Source organism: Erinaceus europaeus, chromosome 9 (genome assembly GCF_950295315.1).
Source record: "Erinaceus europaeus chromosome 9, mEriEur2.1, whole genome shotgun sequence".
Taxonomy (NCBI): Eukaryota; Metazoa; Chordata; class Mammalia; order Eulipotyphla; family Erinaceidae; genus Erinaceus; species Erinaceus europaeus.
In genome coordinates, this window is record NC_080170.1 from 93,534,531 (window position 1) to 93,553,474 (window position 18,944).

Sequence of the window (18,944 nt, forward strand, 5' to 3'; positions counted from 1 at the left end):
ATGTGGGATCAACTGAGAATTTGCACAGTACAGGGTGTCACTTCCTGTCTGGCCGCCAGGGGGAGGCAAAGAGGAGCCCAGCAGGGTGTGGGCGTGGGCTTGTGCGTGGGCTTGTTGTGCGGGGGCGTCAGTATGGGCGACACAAGCTGGGCTGGTATTCGCACGGGTGTCCCCAAGGGCTCGCGGGTCGAGTTCAAAGCTATGGGGGACAAGTACGCCACTCTGCAAAGGGCCCAGCTGCTTCTGGAGTTCATCCACGCCAATTCGTGAGTGCAGCCATGGAGTGGGAGAAAGGGAGGTTGCCATACAGTACAGAAAAGTTTTAGCCATCTCCTAGCAAAATGAATTTTGCACGGTTCTACATCCGTGCTTGACATAAATGTTTGCTTACGTGCCATAGGCTCTCTAAAAAAATAGTAATGGGGGCAGGGGGAGTCGGGCAGTAGCGCTGCGGGTTAAGTGCAAGGACCTGTGTAAGGATCCCAGTTCGAGCCCCAGGATGCCCACCTGAAGGGGAGTCGCTTCATAGGTGGTGAAGCGGGTCTGCAGGTGTCTTGTCTTTCTCTCCCCGTCTCTGTCTTCCCCTCCTCTCTCCATTTCTCTTTGTCCTATCCAACAACGACGACATCAATAACAACAATAATAACTACAACAATAAAAAAACAAGGGCAACAAAAGGAAATGAATAAAAAGTATTAAAAAATTAAAAAAAATAGTAATCACACGCACGCACGCACTTGCGTGCATGCTAGCTAGGCTAGTCCATTTTAAAGCTCAATTAACACCAAGTCATAGAAAGATCCTACATTTATCTTTCAACAAGACGATTTAATTATAGGTTACCAGAAACCCAATTCTACCAAATTTGCCTATCTCTAGTGATTTCTCTGCCCAACACATTGACATTTTAAAGATTAAAGTTGTCTTCTGGAGAGTACATGTAATTTTTAGTTATTGATTCTAGCCTCTCTGACCTCCTAAATTTTCCCTAAATTGTTATCTGTTTCAGGATAGGAACCTCACATTTGAGTTATTACTGGGGCATTTTTTTCTTCTTTGTCGGGTTCAGATACACTTTGGTTGCTCATTAGGTGTGATTTCCAATCTCAGATTGCAGAGGCAGATGACTGAGTGTGTGTATTGCAGCTAGCATTCTAACACAGGAAAGATAACACTGAGTATTGTGAAATTTAGGATAGCTTGTTGCTCTTCCAGAATCTTTCAGTAATTTGGATTTGCTGGAAGTACCAATGAAACCGCAGAAAAGGAAAAAAATAAACAGAGGCAATTATTGGATGGTTTCTCTCATATTTGGAATTAAAATTAGTGAACTTGGAAAAAATAAGAGAGAGGAATGGCCTGTCTCTAAGACTTTGTGAGAACTTAGGTGATTTCAATTTTATTTAGTGTTTAAAATAATTTATATTAAGAGCAGGAGAGAGGTCAGAGCAGCACTCTGGTGTATGCAGTTGCTGGAGACTAAACTCAGGATCTCATGCTTGTGAGTTCAAAACCATCTCCTAGGCCACTAATTTATTATTTTTTTATTGAAGTAAGCTTGGTTTACAAAATTATGCATGTTTCAGGAGTAAAATTTCACACCTATTCAAAATCTGTGCTACCTCAAAGTAGATTTAAGAAAAAAATAATTGTGCAAAGCATTGTGTAACTATGTAGTGTAATATAATAATGTAAAATATTTAATGTTTTTTTAAATTGAATTTTCAGTTAACATATTGTCCTGTGGCCTGAGGTATCTGAAATCTCTGATCCTTTCTGTTGTTAATTAAAAAAAAAATTTTTTTTTTGATAAATGGGTCTCTCATGTGTCTGTCTGCTACCTGTTTACCTAATCTTAAAAAAATAAATAAAGTTACATCCTGAGTCTTTCCTTAATGTGGCTGTAAGGCTACTGAGTAAACTAAACTACCCACACCAGGAAATGTAAAATAAAGCAAGCAGGGGACCTTGAGGAAACCAAATTTCATCCATGGTGAAAACCTTCAAAGTATTATGAACAGTGATTAGTACCTAGTGTGTTCTGTTACTCAGGGCTTGGGCACAGGAGTGAGTGACCACAGGGAATCTGTGAGGTTACTTAAAGAACAAATTTTCAGAGGTGAAAATTCTATAGAACAATACAGGTTAGTCAAATGATGGACTCCTGTTAGATCTGGCATATGTAGGTTTTTTTTTTCCCCTCCAAAGAGGGAGTGGAGGTGAGTTGAGATGAGGTGTGGTGGGGAGGCGGAATTTGGAAGCTGGAGGCAGGATTTTTATCAGGGTTTGTAAAAAATAATTTGTCTTTAAACATTTCTCTTTTTCTTTCTTTCCTTATTCCTTTCTGACAAAGAGACTGTTCCCTTCAAAGTAGGAGGGGCTGGGCTTGAATCTGCATCACATGCCAAAACAGTATACTATCCACTTGAGCTATTTCACCAGCCCTTTGTAAATTCTTTTTTTTTTTTTTGATAATGCAATTTTAATGAATAATTCTCTAATAAATATTTGAACAGATGCTTATAAATCAGTTTGAGAACATGAGAATTTGCTCTAAGTGCAGTAAGGTCCTTGAAGTCTTCGCTTTAGTAGTAGCCAAGATATTTTGGCAGCCGTGTGCTCAGACCTGGCTTTATAATGGAACACATCCACTGAAGAATCTGGGCCGTGCTGAGAAAGTTGTTTCTAGAATAACTGCTTAATTGATTATCTGTCTAAAGCTGGAGAACATTTGTCTGCAAATGTCTTAACCTTTTGTACTGATTACAAAGTTGGTTTAACTTTTTGTTTTCCCTTTATTTCTTCATCAGCACCACTCACAGCTTCCTTTTTGGAGCCCTGGCTGAATTACTAGACAATGCAAGGTAAGGCTTCTCTGTGGAAAGAGGTTATTGTGGGAACTTTATGATGTATGACTTAAATCAAATCTATTTATATATAATGATTTAAAAAGTAATGTCACTGGGGTTGGAAAGATAGCATAATGGTTATGCAAAAAAAAAAAAAGTAATGTCACTTTTTCACCTCTGAAATGGTCTGTGGTCTGATTTCCTACAAAATCAAAGTATTAGAGAACAGACAAGAGGATACATCATTTTGCAATTCTGATCAAATTTGAAGTGCTGGTAAACTGGAGCTTTGCTTTTGTGTTAGTAATTGTGTATTAGAAGACACTCATTTGATGGATTTTGAGATATTTATCAGTGTAGACTATGTTGAGAATTTAGACTTATACTTGGGCCTTTGTTGTAGTTTGCACGGAGATAAATTTCTTTGCTTAAATGCTTAAGAGGATATAGCTAACTGTTGATCTTTTACTATGTCTTAGACCCTGTTCTAAGCAGTTTATATATAGGCATTGAATCATTCATCTTTACAGCAACACTTTGAGGTAGGAATTATCCCCTTTTTGCAGTTGTGGATGTTGCCACAGTGAGATAGATAACTAGGCTTTGTAATTAATATTTGGCAGAGATAAAATTCAAATGCAGGTAGCCAGAAGAGGTACAGTGATTAAAGTGTTGGACCTTAAATCATGAAGTCCTGAGATCCATCCCTAGCCACCCTGAAACCCATCCCCAGGGGTCCCATGTGGTGCTGGGGATCCCATTTGGGCCACCCACATGGGAAGTTACACAGTGTTATTCTCTGGCCCTGCTTTTTCTTCTCTGAAATGGTTTTATTCATTCATTCAATAAAAGGGGGGAAAGTTAGAATGTAGAAGAAATAAAACAGTGGGAACAGATTATGTAGAGGAGAGTGATTGTGTAAGAAGGGTTGACTGAAAACTCAGGCAGTTGGAGAAATGTGTCAATAAAGCAGTTTGTAAACTGGCGGCTCCCTCACCAAGTCTAGCCAGTCTCATGTCAATTTGATTCATACTGAAAGTTTCCATTTCACTAAAAGAAAGATAATAAAGGTAGGAACTGTTTGTGAAGTTTAAGAAACAGAAAGTATGAATAACATGTCTTCACTCATAGGTGGAACTTAACAAACAAGGACAGAAAAGGAAAACATAAAGTGAAAATTGGACTCTGGGGAAGGAGGGCAGCGAGGGGCAGAGGGAGTGTGCTTTCAAGTCCTGGTGCATGATGGTAGAAAAGGATCTGAGTTAGGGGTAAGGGTGTTTTGCAGACACCTGTCTTAAGGAGATGAGATTGTACCCATGTGTCAACAACTGTACCATAAACCCTAATTTCCAGTAAAATGATGACTATGTCTTGGAACGTCACCTCCCCAGAGTCCTACCCCAACTAGGCAAAGATAGAAACAGGCTGGGGATATGGATATTAACCTGTCAATGTCCAGTGGAGAAGTAATTATATAAGCCAGACCTTCTACCTTTTGCATCCGATAAAGATCTTTAGTCCATACTCTGAGGGTAAAGTATAGGGAACTGAGTGGGGGTAGATAGCATAATGGTTATGCTAAAAGATTCTCATGTCTGAGGCACTGAGGTTTCAGGTTCAATCCTCACACCACCATTAAGCCAGAGCTGATTAGTGCTCTGGTAAAACAGACAGACAAAAGCCTTCCAGTGGAGGGGATGGGATATGGCACTCTGGTGGTGGCAACTGAATTGTACAGAATTGGACCCCTCTTATATCACAATCTTGTCAATCATTATTAAGTCACTAATTAAAAAAAAAAGCAGAATGTACCTCCCAGTTTTTATTTTTTAAAGGTTAGAAGTAGCAATCTTGAGACTTTCCTTGATGGAATAAGGTACAAGAGATGAATGACAGGCTCTCTTGCAACCAGCCTGTGCTCTCAGCTCTGCTCTCAGTGGCCGCCAAGACAACTTTGTGTGCCCGAATTTCTCTGTCTTCAGTGAGTACCTGAGTTTGCCACCACCAATTAAATGCTAACATCAGACATTAAATGAAGTTGTTCAAGATGCTTAGCTGTGTACAGGGAGATGGTCTTCATAAAGTCCCTGTGTGATTAAAAAATCATTTATATTATCATATTCAAGATCCTATAGTTTCCTGTAGCTGCCAAAATTAGAACCAGAAAGTATTAAAGGAATAGTACAGAGAGAACAAAAGTGTGGTGGGATAAGGAAGAGATGGTTAAGGGTCTCTTTCTAGAACAACAGCTGTTCTAAAAGAAAACACCTGGTCTAAAGTATAAATCTTTTAAAATGCCTCAGTATGCTGCAAATGTGAATGATTATCTTGTGCCTTTCCAATGAAATCTCTGTGAGAAGAAAGTGTTTCTTTGAAAACTTCTAATTTAGCACAACGATATTTATTGTACCTGTTGTGTATGTGGTGCTTTGTACAATGCTTAATTGTGTACTGATAGCTACTGTGTGTCATGAGGTTATGATAAAGAGTAGGAGAGTGTATTATGGGAGGTAAAAAAAAATAAAATATTCAAAAAAAAGATTAGGAGAGAAGGTCCAAAAATAATTTTCTTCAGTGCTTACTTGGCACCCATAAGATGCTCAAGAAATGGCAGTAGTAATCGGAGTTTCTATAAAGGGATATCTAGAAGCCTCTGTTGGGTAAAAGAAGAAGCCAGGGTACTAACTTTGTAATGAGACTTGTAGAGCAAGTACAGTGTAAGTACTCAGGTTTACATGAGGTAGTTCTGGAAAGAAACTGATGCAAATATTGGGAAAGACTCAGATTTCTTCATCCGAGTCCCACTTGTTTTTCTTCTGAGCTTCATTTTTAGACCCTTCATTTCCTTGAGATGCCTTCTGCTGTCTCAGCTAAGACCTCACTGTCTTCTCCCTTTCTCTGAAATTCCTGGTGTTAGAGTTAAGATCTTTTGAGTCTTTACTTCTACATATTTCTTCTAATTTTACATTTACTTTTTTATAGTTTATTTTATTGCACGTGCGAGAGTGATACAGAGAAAAACACAGGGAGAAGACCAGAGCACTGCTCAGCTCTGGCATATGGTGGGGCTTGGAATTGAACCTGGTATCTTGAAGCTTCAGGCATGAAAGTGTTTGCATAACCACTATGCTGTCTCCCCAGCCCTCTTTATCTCTATTTTTACACTTTGTTTGAAATCTGTGAATTGTAGGAAACTTAAAGGAAAAAAGAAAACTCACTATCTTATCAAATAAAGCATTTGTCTATAAAAGACCAGATAGTAAACATTGCACTTGTATGGGCCTTGTGTTCTCTGCTGTAAATGTTCATTTTGCCATTTTAGTGTAAGTGTAGCCAGACAATATAAATGGGCACTATTGTGTTACATTAAAACTTTATCTACAAAGTCTATTGATTGATCAGATTAGTCTATGTACCATAGTTTGCAACCCTCCAACTTATAAAAAACTACTGTTAACATTTAGATTTATTTCCTTACATATCTGTGAACACATATCTCACATATGTTCTTTAAAAGGCGATCATGCAATGCATATTACTAACTATTTTGGGTTTTCATTTCAGTTTTTTGAGTTAAAATATATCATGAAAATATTTTTTCTGACTTCTGGATTGTTTGCCATTTTTAAAATATATATATACACTATCAAGCTCTTTGTGTAACCAGCACTAAATTTCATCTCTGCTTTTAAATTTATGAGTTTCTGACTATGTAACAGTCTCATATTATGAGTGATCATAGGTCTGAGTATATAAATGCAGAATGAAACATTTTAGTAATTGTTTTGAAGTGATTTAAATAGGTCCCTCTATTGTTTGCTACCTGACAATAGGCTTTACCTCACAGAAGCAATTCAGATTAATGTAATTCTTAAAATGTAATTTTTGTATTGAAGCATTTTTCGTATCATTTCCAGAGATGCAGGAGCTGCACGTCTTGATGTATTTTCAGGTAAGCAGATTTGCCTTTACTTTCTCTTCCTTCTAGTGGAAAACCAGTTATTTTGCTTTTATTTTGTGCCATTAAATCAAACCACATTCTGTAGACCTTTAATGCAATCTAAGTGCTTTGTTAGTATAGTGGCCCTATGGGTAACCAAGTTGAGAAGGATAGTGGCCCTATGGGTAACCAAGTTGAGAAGGATACACTGAGAGTGAAATTGTTCACTTGTCCCATTTACACAGTTAGATTTGGGAGCATTTTGTGAAAGTTTCAGAGTGTTTCAAAGCAGTCTGTTTGTCCGCTCCAAGAAAAGAATTTTATTTTAAAAAGCATATTAACTTAATGGTTCTTCATAGTTAAATGTATGCCATTCCCAATTTATCACGTTTTTGAAATATATAAGTACAATATGAATATTTGAGGGTTATAATATTAACCAAATATGTTTTCTTTATTGACTTCATTTGTAATTATTAGCTACTTATTATACTTACTGGTTCATTTTCAGCAGAATATGTTGCAAATAAAGTCAGGTTCTGTGATCTAGTTCTAGAGTTGTCGGTACTTAGGGAAACACTGATAATGTGAAAATGCTCCCTGGCTCGGATTCTCTCAGTTCTCCTGTGATTTTTGACTGCTGGTGATGTGCAAGAGGATGTGGTCCATGATGTAAATCTATATCTGTATTTAAAAATCAACCCAACTTAATTCAGTTTTCTAAGTGCTTGAGATCCTTTGTTCGGTGAGTACTTACAGTTCATGAGAGAGACATAAACATGTGGAAATAACTGAGGAAAGGTGTAGCATAAATGATACACTTCTCCCCTTTTCTAAAATGTTTGAGAGATAACAAGTGAGTTCACCTTTATTACTGATAAATGCTAGGTTGGTGTGTGGAATAGAAATGCTGATCAAACCCCAGAATCAAGCATTTGCCCACCCAGTAGAGGCCCAGCTTTTCCTCTGAAGTGATTTGCAATAAGGAGAGGTGAACAAAACTTATGTTGTCTGCAGGCAACCCACCTCCCAAGGCAATTATGGAGGTTTGAACTCAGCCTCCTCACTAACAAGCTGACAGATGAATTACCACAGATGGAAAATGAGTCCAAGGACATGAAGAGCCTCTTTGCTAACACTGATTCCGTATAAAATGAAGTAACAGTCTACGGGGGGGTGGGGGCATCGAGGGGTGGGAAATGGGCTTCCCTTCCCCATCTACTACATAGAATAAACTAGAGCATGTGTCTCTTTCTTATCAGAGACAAAGTATAGTAGGAGCACAGGGAAGGAATTCCCATGTAAAGGTGCAAGGGTTTAAAGTATAGATGCGGTGAAGCAGGGCTGCAGTTGTCTCTCTGCCTCTCTCCCTCTCTATCTCCCCTTCCCTCTCAATTTCTGTCTGTCTCTAGCCAATAAATGAATAAAGATAATAAAAAAAGAAAATAAAATAGCTCCACAGGAAGCCTGCTAGGAGCAGCTGGACAGCTGATGGGGGCTGGCCTAAGGATGGGGGGGGGGGTAGAGGGTGATTTCAGAAATAGCCAAGCCAAAGATCTGTTTCCTTTGTCCTTTTTGGCCTCTGTTTGCCAGCCTAAGAGTGGGATATAGGACTCTTCTTTGGTGTCACCCTGACCACCTCTTGCTCTCCCTCTCCACTGATTGTCTAAAAATCCCTACCCTCTCTGAGAATCCCAGGTTGAAAGCAGCTTCTTGTGGGGCTCACACCAGTGTTGTCTCCAAGTCACCATCTTGCTCCACCCCAGCTTTTTCTATAGACAGTAGACCACTTATGAGAATAATTATGAGAAATGTCATTTTGTATATTAGAAATGTACTCTTTTCCTTTTTTGAAAGGTACTCTGTTGAGAACATAGAGTATAATTTGTAGATCGTCTGTGAGGGTGTGAATAAAGAGATAGAAATAACAGGAAACCTAAGCTAAGCAGGGTCAGGTCTGGTTAGTACTTGGGTGGGAGAAGTAACAGGAAAGTGAGACTATGGAAATGACCTAAGTAATATTTCACTCATGAGAATTTGAACTAGGTCAATGATTTTAGAAATGGGGAAGAAAAGATAGATACAAGTTGCATTTAATTCAGAACAAGTACAGTATTGACGGAAGGTTAAAGGATTGAGAAGAATTACGTGTATCACAGAGTACAACAAATGTATTTAGAACTCACATGTTATATTCTTCTGGGTTTTTAGAAGGACGTCAATAGGGCCTATTAGTGTTATTTCACCTCACTTTCTCTAGCACTTAACATTATCACAAAATAATCTTTGCCATCTGAGTTGAAAGTGTCACTATTTCAGCTATATATGCTTTGTGAAAAATGAATTTTTTTCTTTAAAGTTAGCTATTCAAAAATTACTTATTTTGTTTGCCATCAAGCTGGCCAAAAATTACTTATTTGTGTTATAAACTTTTAGAAAGTTTATTAGTGACTTAATATTGATTTACACTATTACAAGATATCTGTGGTATAATTCTGCACTGTATCCCCATCACCTCCACTAGAATCTACAATAGTTCTCCTAAGGTTGCATATATGGGTTGATTATTATTTCTATAACTATCTATATTTATATATGTTTGCCCATTTTTCTGTGATAATCCATTGGTTAGGAATTACTATAATATACTTGACCTCACTATGCTTTGTGCCTTTTTTAAGGGTACCTACTAATCAGTGTATCTTAGATATTGACAGGACCAAATGGTTTTGATCTATTTAGCCAACCACTGTAGGTAACATATATCTTTTATTCCTTTACTGGAGAATTAATGGTTTATAGTCAATAGTAAAATAAAAATCAATACTTTGTAACGTTTCTCATTTTCACATAACAATTCAAACCTCACTAGGTCCTTCTCTGTCTTCCATGACCTAAACCTCACCCCCCTCCCCCAGTCTTTTACTTTGGTGCAACACAGCATGGTAACTTAGACATTTAAAAAACTATATGTATAAATATATTTTTGAACGATTCAAATCCTTGAAAAAAAAAGATTCAAATCGTTCAAATCCTTGAACAATTTAAGCTCAGTGACAGAATTTGATTATCTTATATATCTAAAACATTAAATACTTAGGCTAAAGAAAATATGTATACTTAGAGCTATGATCTAGGCAGTTAGAGAACTTGAAAGTATTAAATCAATTTCCCCTACCCCTGACATGTTAATTTAATAGTAATTTATGAGATTATAAATTCATAGAATTATAATTTCACACCTTTCCCACCACCAAAGGTCTGTGTGCTCCCTACTACCACCCACTTAGATAATCACTGTATTTTCCTGCAGTTTTGGATATGGGTTGACTTTATTTTCAAGTTCAATTCTGTAGATTCCACATATGAGTGAAACCATCCTGTAGTTGTCCTTTATCTCTTTATTTACTTCACTAAACATAATATTTTCCATTCCGCCCATTTTATCCCAAATGACACAATGTCATATTTTTTTTTATTGCTTAGTAGTACTCAGTTGAGTGTATGTCCCACAACTTTTTTATCCAGTCATCTGTAAAAGGGCATTTTGGTTGCTTCCATATTTTGGCAATTGTGAATAATGAAGCTAAGGACATGGGGGTACATATATTCATTCTAGTCAGTGTTATTATCTCTTTTGGATAAATGCTTGGGAGTGGGATTGCTGGATCATAATTATTTCCATTTGTATTTAATTAAGGAGTCTTCATACTGTTCTCCGTAGTGGTTGCACCAGTTTGCATTCCCACCAGCGGTGTATTAGAGTTCCTTTTTCTCCATATTCTTTCCAACCCTTATCCTCTCTTGTTTTGTTGAAACCATTCTAAAGGTGTGAGGTGTTATCTCAGTGTGGTTTTAATTTGCATTTCTTTGGTGATGAGTGAATTGGAGCATTACCATGGAGCTATATGAGTTCTTTATAGATGTTTGCTATCAACTACTTGTAACAAATATGGTAGCAAATATGTTCTCCCAGTTGCTAGGTTTCCTGTTTATTCTTATGGAATTTTCTTTTGGTGTTGTTAGTTGTTAGATAGGACAGAGAGAAATAGAGAGCGGAGGGGAAGATAGAGAGGGGGAGAGAAAGATAGATAGACACCTGCAGACCTGCTTCACCGCCTGTGAAGCGACTCCCCTGCAGGTGGGGAGCTGGGGGCTTGAACCGGGGTCCTTACGCTGGTCCTTGCTCTTCGTGCCACATGTGCTTAACCCACTGGGCTACCACCCAATGCCCCACTTTCTGAGTTTCTGAATCTATTGTGATAGACTATATATACCACTGAGAACTCACTCTATATTATCCTTTGCTTCTTTTTTAAAATTTCTTTATTGGGGAATTAATGTTTTACATTCGACAGAAATACAATAGTTTGTACATGCATAACATTTCTCAGTTTTTCGTATAGCAATACAACCCCTTTAGGTCCTCTGTCATCCTTCTTGGAACTGTATCCCCCCCCCCCCCGAGACTTTTACTTTGGTGCGATACGCCAATTCCAGTTCAAGTTCTACTTGTGTTTTCTCTTTTGATCTTGTTTTTCAACTTCTGCCTGAGAGTGAGATCATCCCATATTCATCTTTCTGTTTCTGACTTATTTCACTTAACATGGATTTTTCAAGGTCCATCCAAGATCAGCTGAAAATGGTGAAGTCACCATTTTTTTTTTGTATAGCTGAGTAGTATTCCATTGTGTATATATACCACAACTTGCTTAGCCACTCATCTATTGTTGGACACTTGGGTTGCTTCCAGGTTTTGGCTATTACAAATTGTGCTGCTAAGACCATATGTGTACACAAATCATTTTGGATGGGTGTGTTGGGTTCCTTAAAATATATCCCTAGGAGAGGAATTGCAGGATCATAGGGTAGGTCCATTTCTAGCCTTCTGAGAGTTCTCCAGACTGTTCTCCACAGAGGTTGGACCAATTGACATTCCCACCAGCAGTGCAGGAGGGTTCCTATGACCCCACAACCTCTCCAGCATTTGCTGCTGCTATCTTTTCTGATGTATGACATTCTCACAGGAGTGAAGTGGAATCTCGTTGTCTTTATTTGCATCTCTCTGACAATCAAAGACTTGGAGCATTTTTTCATGTGTTTCTCGGCCTTTTGGATCTCTTCTGTGATGAATATTCTGTCCATGTCCTCCCTCCATTTTTGGATGGGGTTACTTGTTGTCTTGTTGTTGAGATTTGCAAGTTTTTTATATATTCTGGTTATTAGCCCTTGTCTGATGTATGGCATGTAAAGATCTTCTCCAATTCTGTGAAGAGTCTTTTGGTTTGGGTAGTGGTTTCTTTAGATGTGCAGAATCTTTTTAATTTGATGTACTCCCATAGGTGTATGCTTTCCTTAGTCTTCTTCGTAATTGGATTCATTTGAATGAAAATGTCTTTAAAATTGATGCTGAAAAGAGTTCTGCCAATATTTTCCTATAAGTATCTGATAGTTACTGGTCTAACATCCAAGTCCTTGATCCACTTGGAATTCACTTTTGTATTTGGTGAAATATAGTGGTTCAGTTTCTTCTGCATATTTCAACCCATTTTTTCCAACACCATTTGTTGAAGAGACTCTGCTTTCCCCATTTAATAGTCCAGGCACCTTTGTCATAGATTAGATATCCATAGGTGTGGGGGCTTACTTCTGGGTTCTCAGTTCTATTTCACTGGTCAGTGTGTCTGTTCATGTTCCAGTACCAAGCAGTTTTGATGACAATGGCCCTATGATATAATTTGAGATCTGGGAGTGTGATACCTCCAGTTCTGTTCTTTCTCTCAAGATTGTTTTGGCAATTATAGGTCTTTTATGGTTCCAGATACACATTTGGAGCATTTGTTCTATTCTCCTAAAAAATGTGCTTGGGATCTTGATGGGAATAGCATTAAATTTATAGATGGCTCTGGGTAGTATATTCATTTTGATGATGTTAATTCTTCCAACCCATGGACATGGAATATCTTTCCACTTCTTTGTGTCTTTTTCAATTTCCTTGAGTAGTGACTCAATTTTCAGTATACAAGTCTTTCACTACTTTGGTTAGGTTTATTCCTAGCTATTTTTTTGTTTTTGTTGCTATAGTAAAAGGAGTTGATTTCTGGATTTCAATTTCTTCTAACTTGGTGTTTGCATAGAGGAATGCCACTGACTTTTGAATGTTAATTTTGTAGCCTGACACCTTACTGTATTCCCTGATGATTTCCAAAAGATAATTGCTGCATTCTTTAGGCTTTTCTGTGTATACTGTCATGTCATCTACAAATAGGGAGAGTTTGACTTCTTCTCTTCCAATCTGTATGCCTTTAATTCTTTGCTCCTGACTGATTGCTATGGCAAGAACTTCCAACACTATGTTGAATAGTAGTGGTGATAGTGGGCATCCCTGTCTAGTATCTGATCTGAGGGGAAATGCTTCCAGCTTTTCACCATTGAGTATGATGTTGGCTGTAGGTTTGCTATATATAGACTCCACTATCTTTAGGAATTTTCCATCTATTCCCATTTTTTGTAGTGTTTTGATCATAAAGGGACGTTGTATTTTGTCAAAGGCTTTCTTTGCCTCTATTGATGTGGCCATGTGGCTTTTTGGTCTTACTTTTGTTGATGTGGTGGATTAGTTGATTGATTTATGTATATTAAACCAACCAGGCATGCCTGGGATAAACTCCACTTCATCATGATGAACAATCTTTTGAATATACTGCTGTATCTGGTTGGCTAGAATTTTGTTCAATATTTTAGCATCTATGTTCATCAGAGATACTGATCTATACTTTTCTTTTTTGGTTATGTTAATATGTTCTGCTTTTGGTATCAAAGTAATGTTGTCTTCATAGAAGCTGGAAGGGAGTATTCCAGTGTCTTCAATCTTCTGGAAGATTTTTGAAAGTTGAGGTATCAGTTCTTCTTTGAAAGTTTTGTAGAATTCATTTGTAAAACCATCTGGTCCGGGACTTTTATTCTTGGGAAGATTTTTGATAACTATTTCAATTTCATTAGCTGTGATGGGACTGTTCATGTTATCTAGTTCCTCTTTACTTAATTTTGGAAGTTGGTAGTTATCTAGGAAATCGTCCATTTCTTCCAGGTTCTCTAGCTTGGTGGCATAGAATTGTCCATAGAATCCTTGCATGATATGTTGAATTTCTGAGGTGTCTGTTGTGATATCTCCTCCTTCATTTATGATCCGGTTTATTTGGGTCTTCTCCCTTTTTTGTTTTGTGAGTTTGGCTAACGGTTTGTCTATTTTGTTCACTCTTTCAAAGAACCAATATTTACTTTCATTGATCTTTCGTATTATTTATTTAAGAAAGGAGACATTAACAAAACCATAAGATAATGTTCCACACAATTCACAGCTCCACACAGTTCCCACCACCGGATCTCCATATCCCATCCCCTCCCTTGATAGCTTTCCCATTATCTATTCCTCTGGGAGTATGTACCCAGGGTGTTGTGGGTTGCAGAAGGCGGAAGGTCTGGCTTCTGTTATTGCTTCCCCACTGAACATGGGTGTTGATTCGTTGATCCATACTCCCATTCTGCCTCTCTCTTTCCTTAGTAGGGTGGGTCTCTGGGGAAGTGGAGCTCCAGGACACATTGGTGGGGTCTTCAGTCCAGGGAAGTCTGGTCGGCATCATGCTGGCATCCGGAACCTGGTAGCTGAAAAGAGAGTTAACATACAAAGCCAAACAAATTGTTGAACAATCATGGACCTAAAGGCTGGAATAGTGCTGATGAAGTGTTGAGGGGGTACTTACTTCCTGTGGACTCTTGTGTACTTCTGCTTTCAGGTATATTTTTTTCATTGGTTTATGGGCACGTGTGAACATATGCTTTATCTCAGGGGACCTGGACTATATCTAAGTCTGGGGACTTTATTGGGGAGTGGACCCCCTGAAATGGAATTAGAGAATACTACGAAAGGAAAGGTCTCACCCTAGTGATGAAGCTGAAGGGTTGTCATTCCACACCTGAGGTCTCTGTACACAGTCTGAAGTGAAGCATGCTGGGGTGGCACTCATTGCATTGATTAGGTTGTGATCGGTGGATGCAGTATTATTTGATTTGAATTGAGAGAAGCGTGCAGGAAAGTGGGCCCACCCTAAGGTTTCAGGACTGGGGGAAATATAGGCTCTATAGTGGAAATGTGAAGTTCCTGCTATCTTAGGGTTCAAAAAGACAATGGATAGTTAGTGTTATCATCTCATTATTTGGTAATTGGGTTAACTTTGAAAAGTCCCTTTGTTAGGGTTTGCTGTATAAAATCCAGAATCTTGTATATAGCTGTGCTACCGATTGCTTCTGTTCTCCCTGGTCTAGGCTTTTGAGAGAGTCAACATATCAAAGACTCAGCCTATGTATTAAAATGACTCAGTCTGTGTTTTAAAAATTTCTAGACATATGATCAATTTTTCCCCTCTTACATAAATTAAATAGTGGTTTATATGACTACACTTTAATAGGAGTGTATATAAACACCATTCCCAACACCAAAGGACTGTGTCCCATCCCGATCACCCCCCCACCCCCACCACCGGCCCGGGAAGCCGAATGTCCACCCTCTCCCTCACCACAGGGTTTTTACTTTGTTGCCCTACTCTCAATTTAATCAGATCCTGCTTTTAGTTTCCCTTTCTATTCTTCTTTCTCAACTTCTGTTGATGAGTGGGATCATCTCATACTCATCTTTATCTTTCTGACTTAGCTGTCTTAACATAATTCCTTCTAGCTCCGTCCAAGATGGGTCAGATAACGTGGATTCATTGTTCTTAATAGCTGCATAGTAAGCTCCCTCATTTCTTTATTGATTTTCTGCCTGGAAGATCTGTCAAGTTGAGAGAGTGGGGTATTGAAGCCCCCTACTATGACTGTGTTGCTGTTAATATATTTCTGTAGCTCTTTCAGTAGATGTTTGATGTATTTAGATGGCTTCTCTTTGGGTGCATAGATTTATTTTTATTTTTATTTTTATTATTTTTTTTAATAGGGGAGAGCACGAATGCAGTCCCCCACTACCACAAATTATGCAGTTGAGTTTCCCACATTTGGGGAAATTGCAGGGGTCAGCACATCTGGAGTGCAATGGATAAGCCTCGCCCTGGGAAAACCACCTTCGTGATCATAGTATCTCCCCTGGCAGGTGCATAGATGTTAATAATTGTTAAGTCCTCTTGATTGACTGATCCTCTGAGCATTAAGTAGTGTCCATCCCTATCTTTTTAAATTTTACTTATTTTAAAGTCTAGTATGTCAGATATGAGAATAGCTGTTCCTGCCCTTTTATGTGGGCCATTGGCTTGTATGATAGTTTCCCATCCTTTCACTTTAAGTTTGTGTTTGTCTTGTTGAGTTAGGTGGGTTTCCAGTAAACAGCATATTGTTGAGTTCGTTTTCTGATCCATCTTCCTACTCTGTGTCTTTTATTATGTGAATTCAGGCCATTGACATTTATTATTATCAAAGATTGAAGATATTTTAATGCCATTCTTGTAGATTTTTAGAGTGTTCTGCTATTTGTCCTATTTATGGTGGTCTGACTGTTTAACATAGGAGACCTTTCAGAACTTCTTTCAGGGCAGGTTTGGTGATAGTTGATTCTTTCAATTTTTTTTGTCATAGAAGGTTTTGTTGCCTCCATCTTGTCTGAATGATAGTCTAGTAGGATACGGTAGTCTTGGTTGAAAGCCTTTCTCATTTTTCTCATTGAGTACTCGGTAGATATCTTGCCATTTTCTTTTGGCCAATAGTGTTTGTGTGGAGAAGTCTGCTGCTAATCTTATGGGTTTTCCTCTGTAGATAAGTCTGTTTTTCTCTTGCAGCCTTCAGGATCATTTCTTTATCCTTATTCCTTTCCATTCTAAATATGATGTGTCTTGGTGCCTTTAAATTTGGATTAATTCTGTTTGGAACCCTCTGGGCTTCTTGAACCTTTATGTCTTGTATGTTGTCTAGACTAGAGAAGTTCTCAGCCATTATGTCCTGCACAATACTTTCTTCCTTTCCCTCTCTTTCTTCCTCTGGTAAGCCAATGATGGGTATATTATTTCTTTTGAAGTCCTCTCATAGGTCTCTGTTGTTGTTTTCAGTACCTCTTAATCTCTTTTTGAGATCTCTTACTTATTTTTAGTTGTCTATAATTTGTCCTTGATCTTGCTAATTCTGTCTTCAGCCTCTTTTATTCTATTCTCTGTCCCCTTTCTTGTTTACTGGAGTTCATCTATTTTGGTACCCTGTTCTGGTACTGTTTTAGCTTGTTCAGCTAGTTGTGTTTTTAGCTCAGCTATTTCAGCTTTCAACTCTCTAATAACCTTGAGATAATTAGTGTTTTCTGATCCATCTTCCTACTCTATGCCTTTTAATAAGTAAATTCAGTCCACTGACAATTATTGATAATATGGAATGAAGATATTTTAATGCTATTATTGTAAAACTTTAGTGTTCTCATATATGGCATGTTGGTGAGCCTTAGGGGATCCTCTCCTCCTGTCAGCAGTTTATTTGTTGGTAAAATTAAGATCAGAGGTGGTTTCTCAACTGGCAGACTGCCAGACTGTTACCAGTTGCTCGCTCCCTATTAGATACGGGTTTTCAGCCCAGGAATCTCTCCTTAGTCCCCACTCTGTCCACAAGACACATGTTTTTGCACTTACCCGTGACATGGTGGGTTCCCAAAGTATTCTGAGTCTTGTCTTGTGTTCTCAGGTGATCTTTGTTGTTCTTAGTTCTTCTTCTTCTTCCTTTTTTTTTATCAGAGCACTGGTGCAGGGGATTGAACTTGGAACCTTAGAGCCTCAGGCATGAGAGTCTCTTTGCACAACCATGATGCTATCTACCTCTGTCCTTTTGTTCTTAGTTCTAAAGGTATTTATTTATAGGTAATAATGAACACTATTAAATTTTCTTTAATGGATCAGTGAGTTAGCATCAAGAAAAACAAAATCTGACTTAGCCAAAGTGCTGAAAAGGAAGCTATAGGATCAAAATTAGCAAGTCTGACTGCTGGTATGGGATGATGAGGCATGGCAGGTCAGAGGGAGCAGTTACAAAAGGGCATAATGTATCAATTGTGTGATGGATTTGTTTATTACTTTGTTCATTGTCATGGTTTTATAAGTATGTACTTATATCAAATTATATACTTTCAACATGGCAGCTTTTTTGGTGTATAAGTGAAATCTTAACTAATCTGTCATGAGAGAGAGAGAGAGAGAGATAAGCTAGAACACATATACCCACATGTTGAAATTACTTTTAAAACCTGATGACAGACTATGCATTTAAAGCTAGTCTCATTAGTTTTAGTTACCTCTTAAAACTGATAAAATAATATTTATATTATGTGACTTAATAATACATATTTTTCATCAATTCGATTCCAAAGAACTTAGTTATTTTCAAAAATCAGATGCATCTACATGAGGCTATACTGGCTGCCACTTAAAAGCACACACATAGGGCTCTGATGAGAATTAACCCCTTAGAAGAGAGTCTGATGAACTTGATAAGAATGGAATTCATGCTTTGGAGGAAGGGCAGGAAGGTTGATTAATTTGATGGTGGCATCCTGGGGTCACATCACCAACTATCTGTAGTCTCTCTGGTAGAGAGAATATACTTGAAGTGTAAAGGACCAGTCCAGTTCCAGAGCAGAGCTTGTCTGCTGTATACATGGTTTTTAAATGTATAGATGTTTTGTGTTTCTTTAAAGCCTTTTTGTTGCATGGTTGTTTTCCTGCAGTTTCTTGAGAAACTGCAGCCAAGATGCCTTTCCCAATTCCTTCTTTGTGCCACTACTCTGTCATTTTGTGGCTGAATTTAAGGAGGACAAATAATTATATGAGCAGCATGACATTCTGATGAACAAGCTAAGTCCAATAGCTGTTAGTAATAACTGCTTTCTCTTACAGTGGATAATGAAAAACTGCAGGGTGGATTCATGTTGTGCTTCCTGGATGACGGATGTGGTATGAGCCCTGGTAAGTTAATTATCTAGATACTTAACTACAAGTTATAAGAAACATCCTAAAAACCCATAAAACTAAATAAAAATAAATTGAATTATTTCTACCAAAACAGGTATGGAGCTGTTAGCAAAAATAAACCCAAGACCCCAGCATATGTTAAACTTTTTATATTTAAATATTTCATCT

The 18,944-nt window shown here is 38.0% G+C and overlaps 1 protein-coding gene and 1 non-coding gene across 2 annotated transcripts in view; one reads left to right on the top strand and one right to left on the bottom strand.

The window, feature by feature from the left end:
* MORC1 (MORC family CW-type zinc finger 1) overlaps positions 1-18,944 on the top strand; it is a 167,818-nt gene continuing 148,874 nt past the window's right edge. Inside the window, exons 1-4 of the mRNA XM_060197115.1 lie at positions 1-266; positions 2,811-2,864; positions 6,767-6,801; positions 18,702-18,770. Coding sequence (XP_060053098.1) covers positions 1-266; positions 2,811-2,864; positions 6,767-6,801; positions 18,702-18,770 — 424 coding nt within the window. The remainder of the gene's footprint in view (positions 267-2,810; positions 2,865-6,766; positions 6,802-18,701; positions 18,771-18,944) is intronic.
* Positions 15,779-15,942, bottom strand: LOC132540666 (U1 spliceosomal RNA). Its single transcript, XR_009551853.1, has one exon. It is a non-coding gene; the product is annotated as a U1 spliceosomal RNA (small nuclear RNA).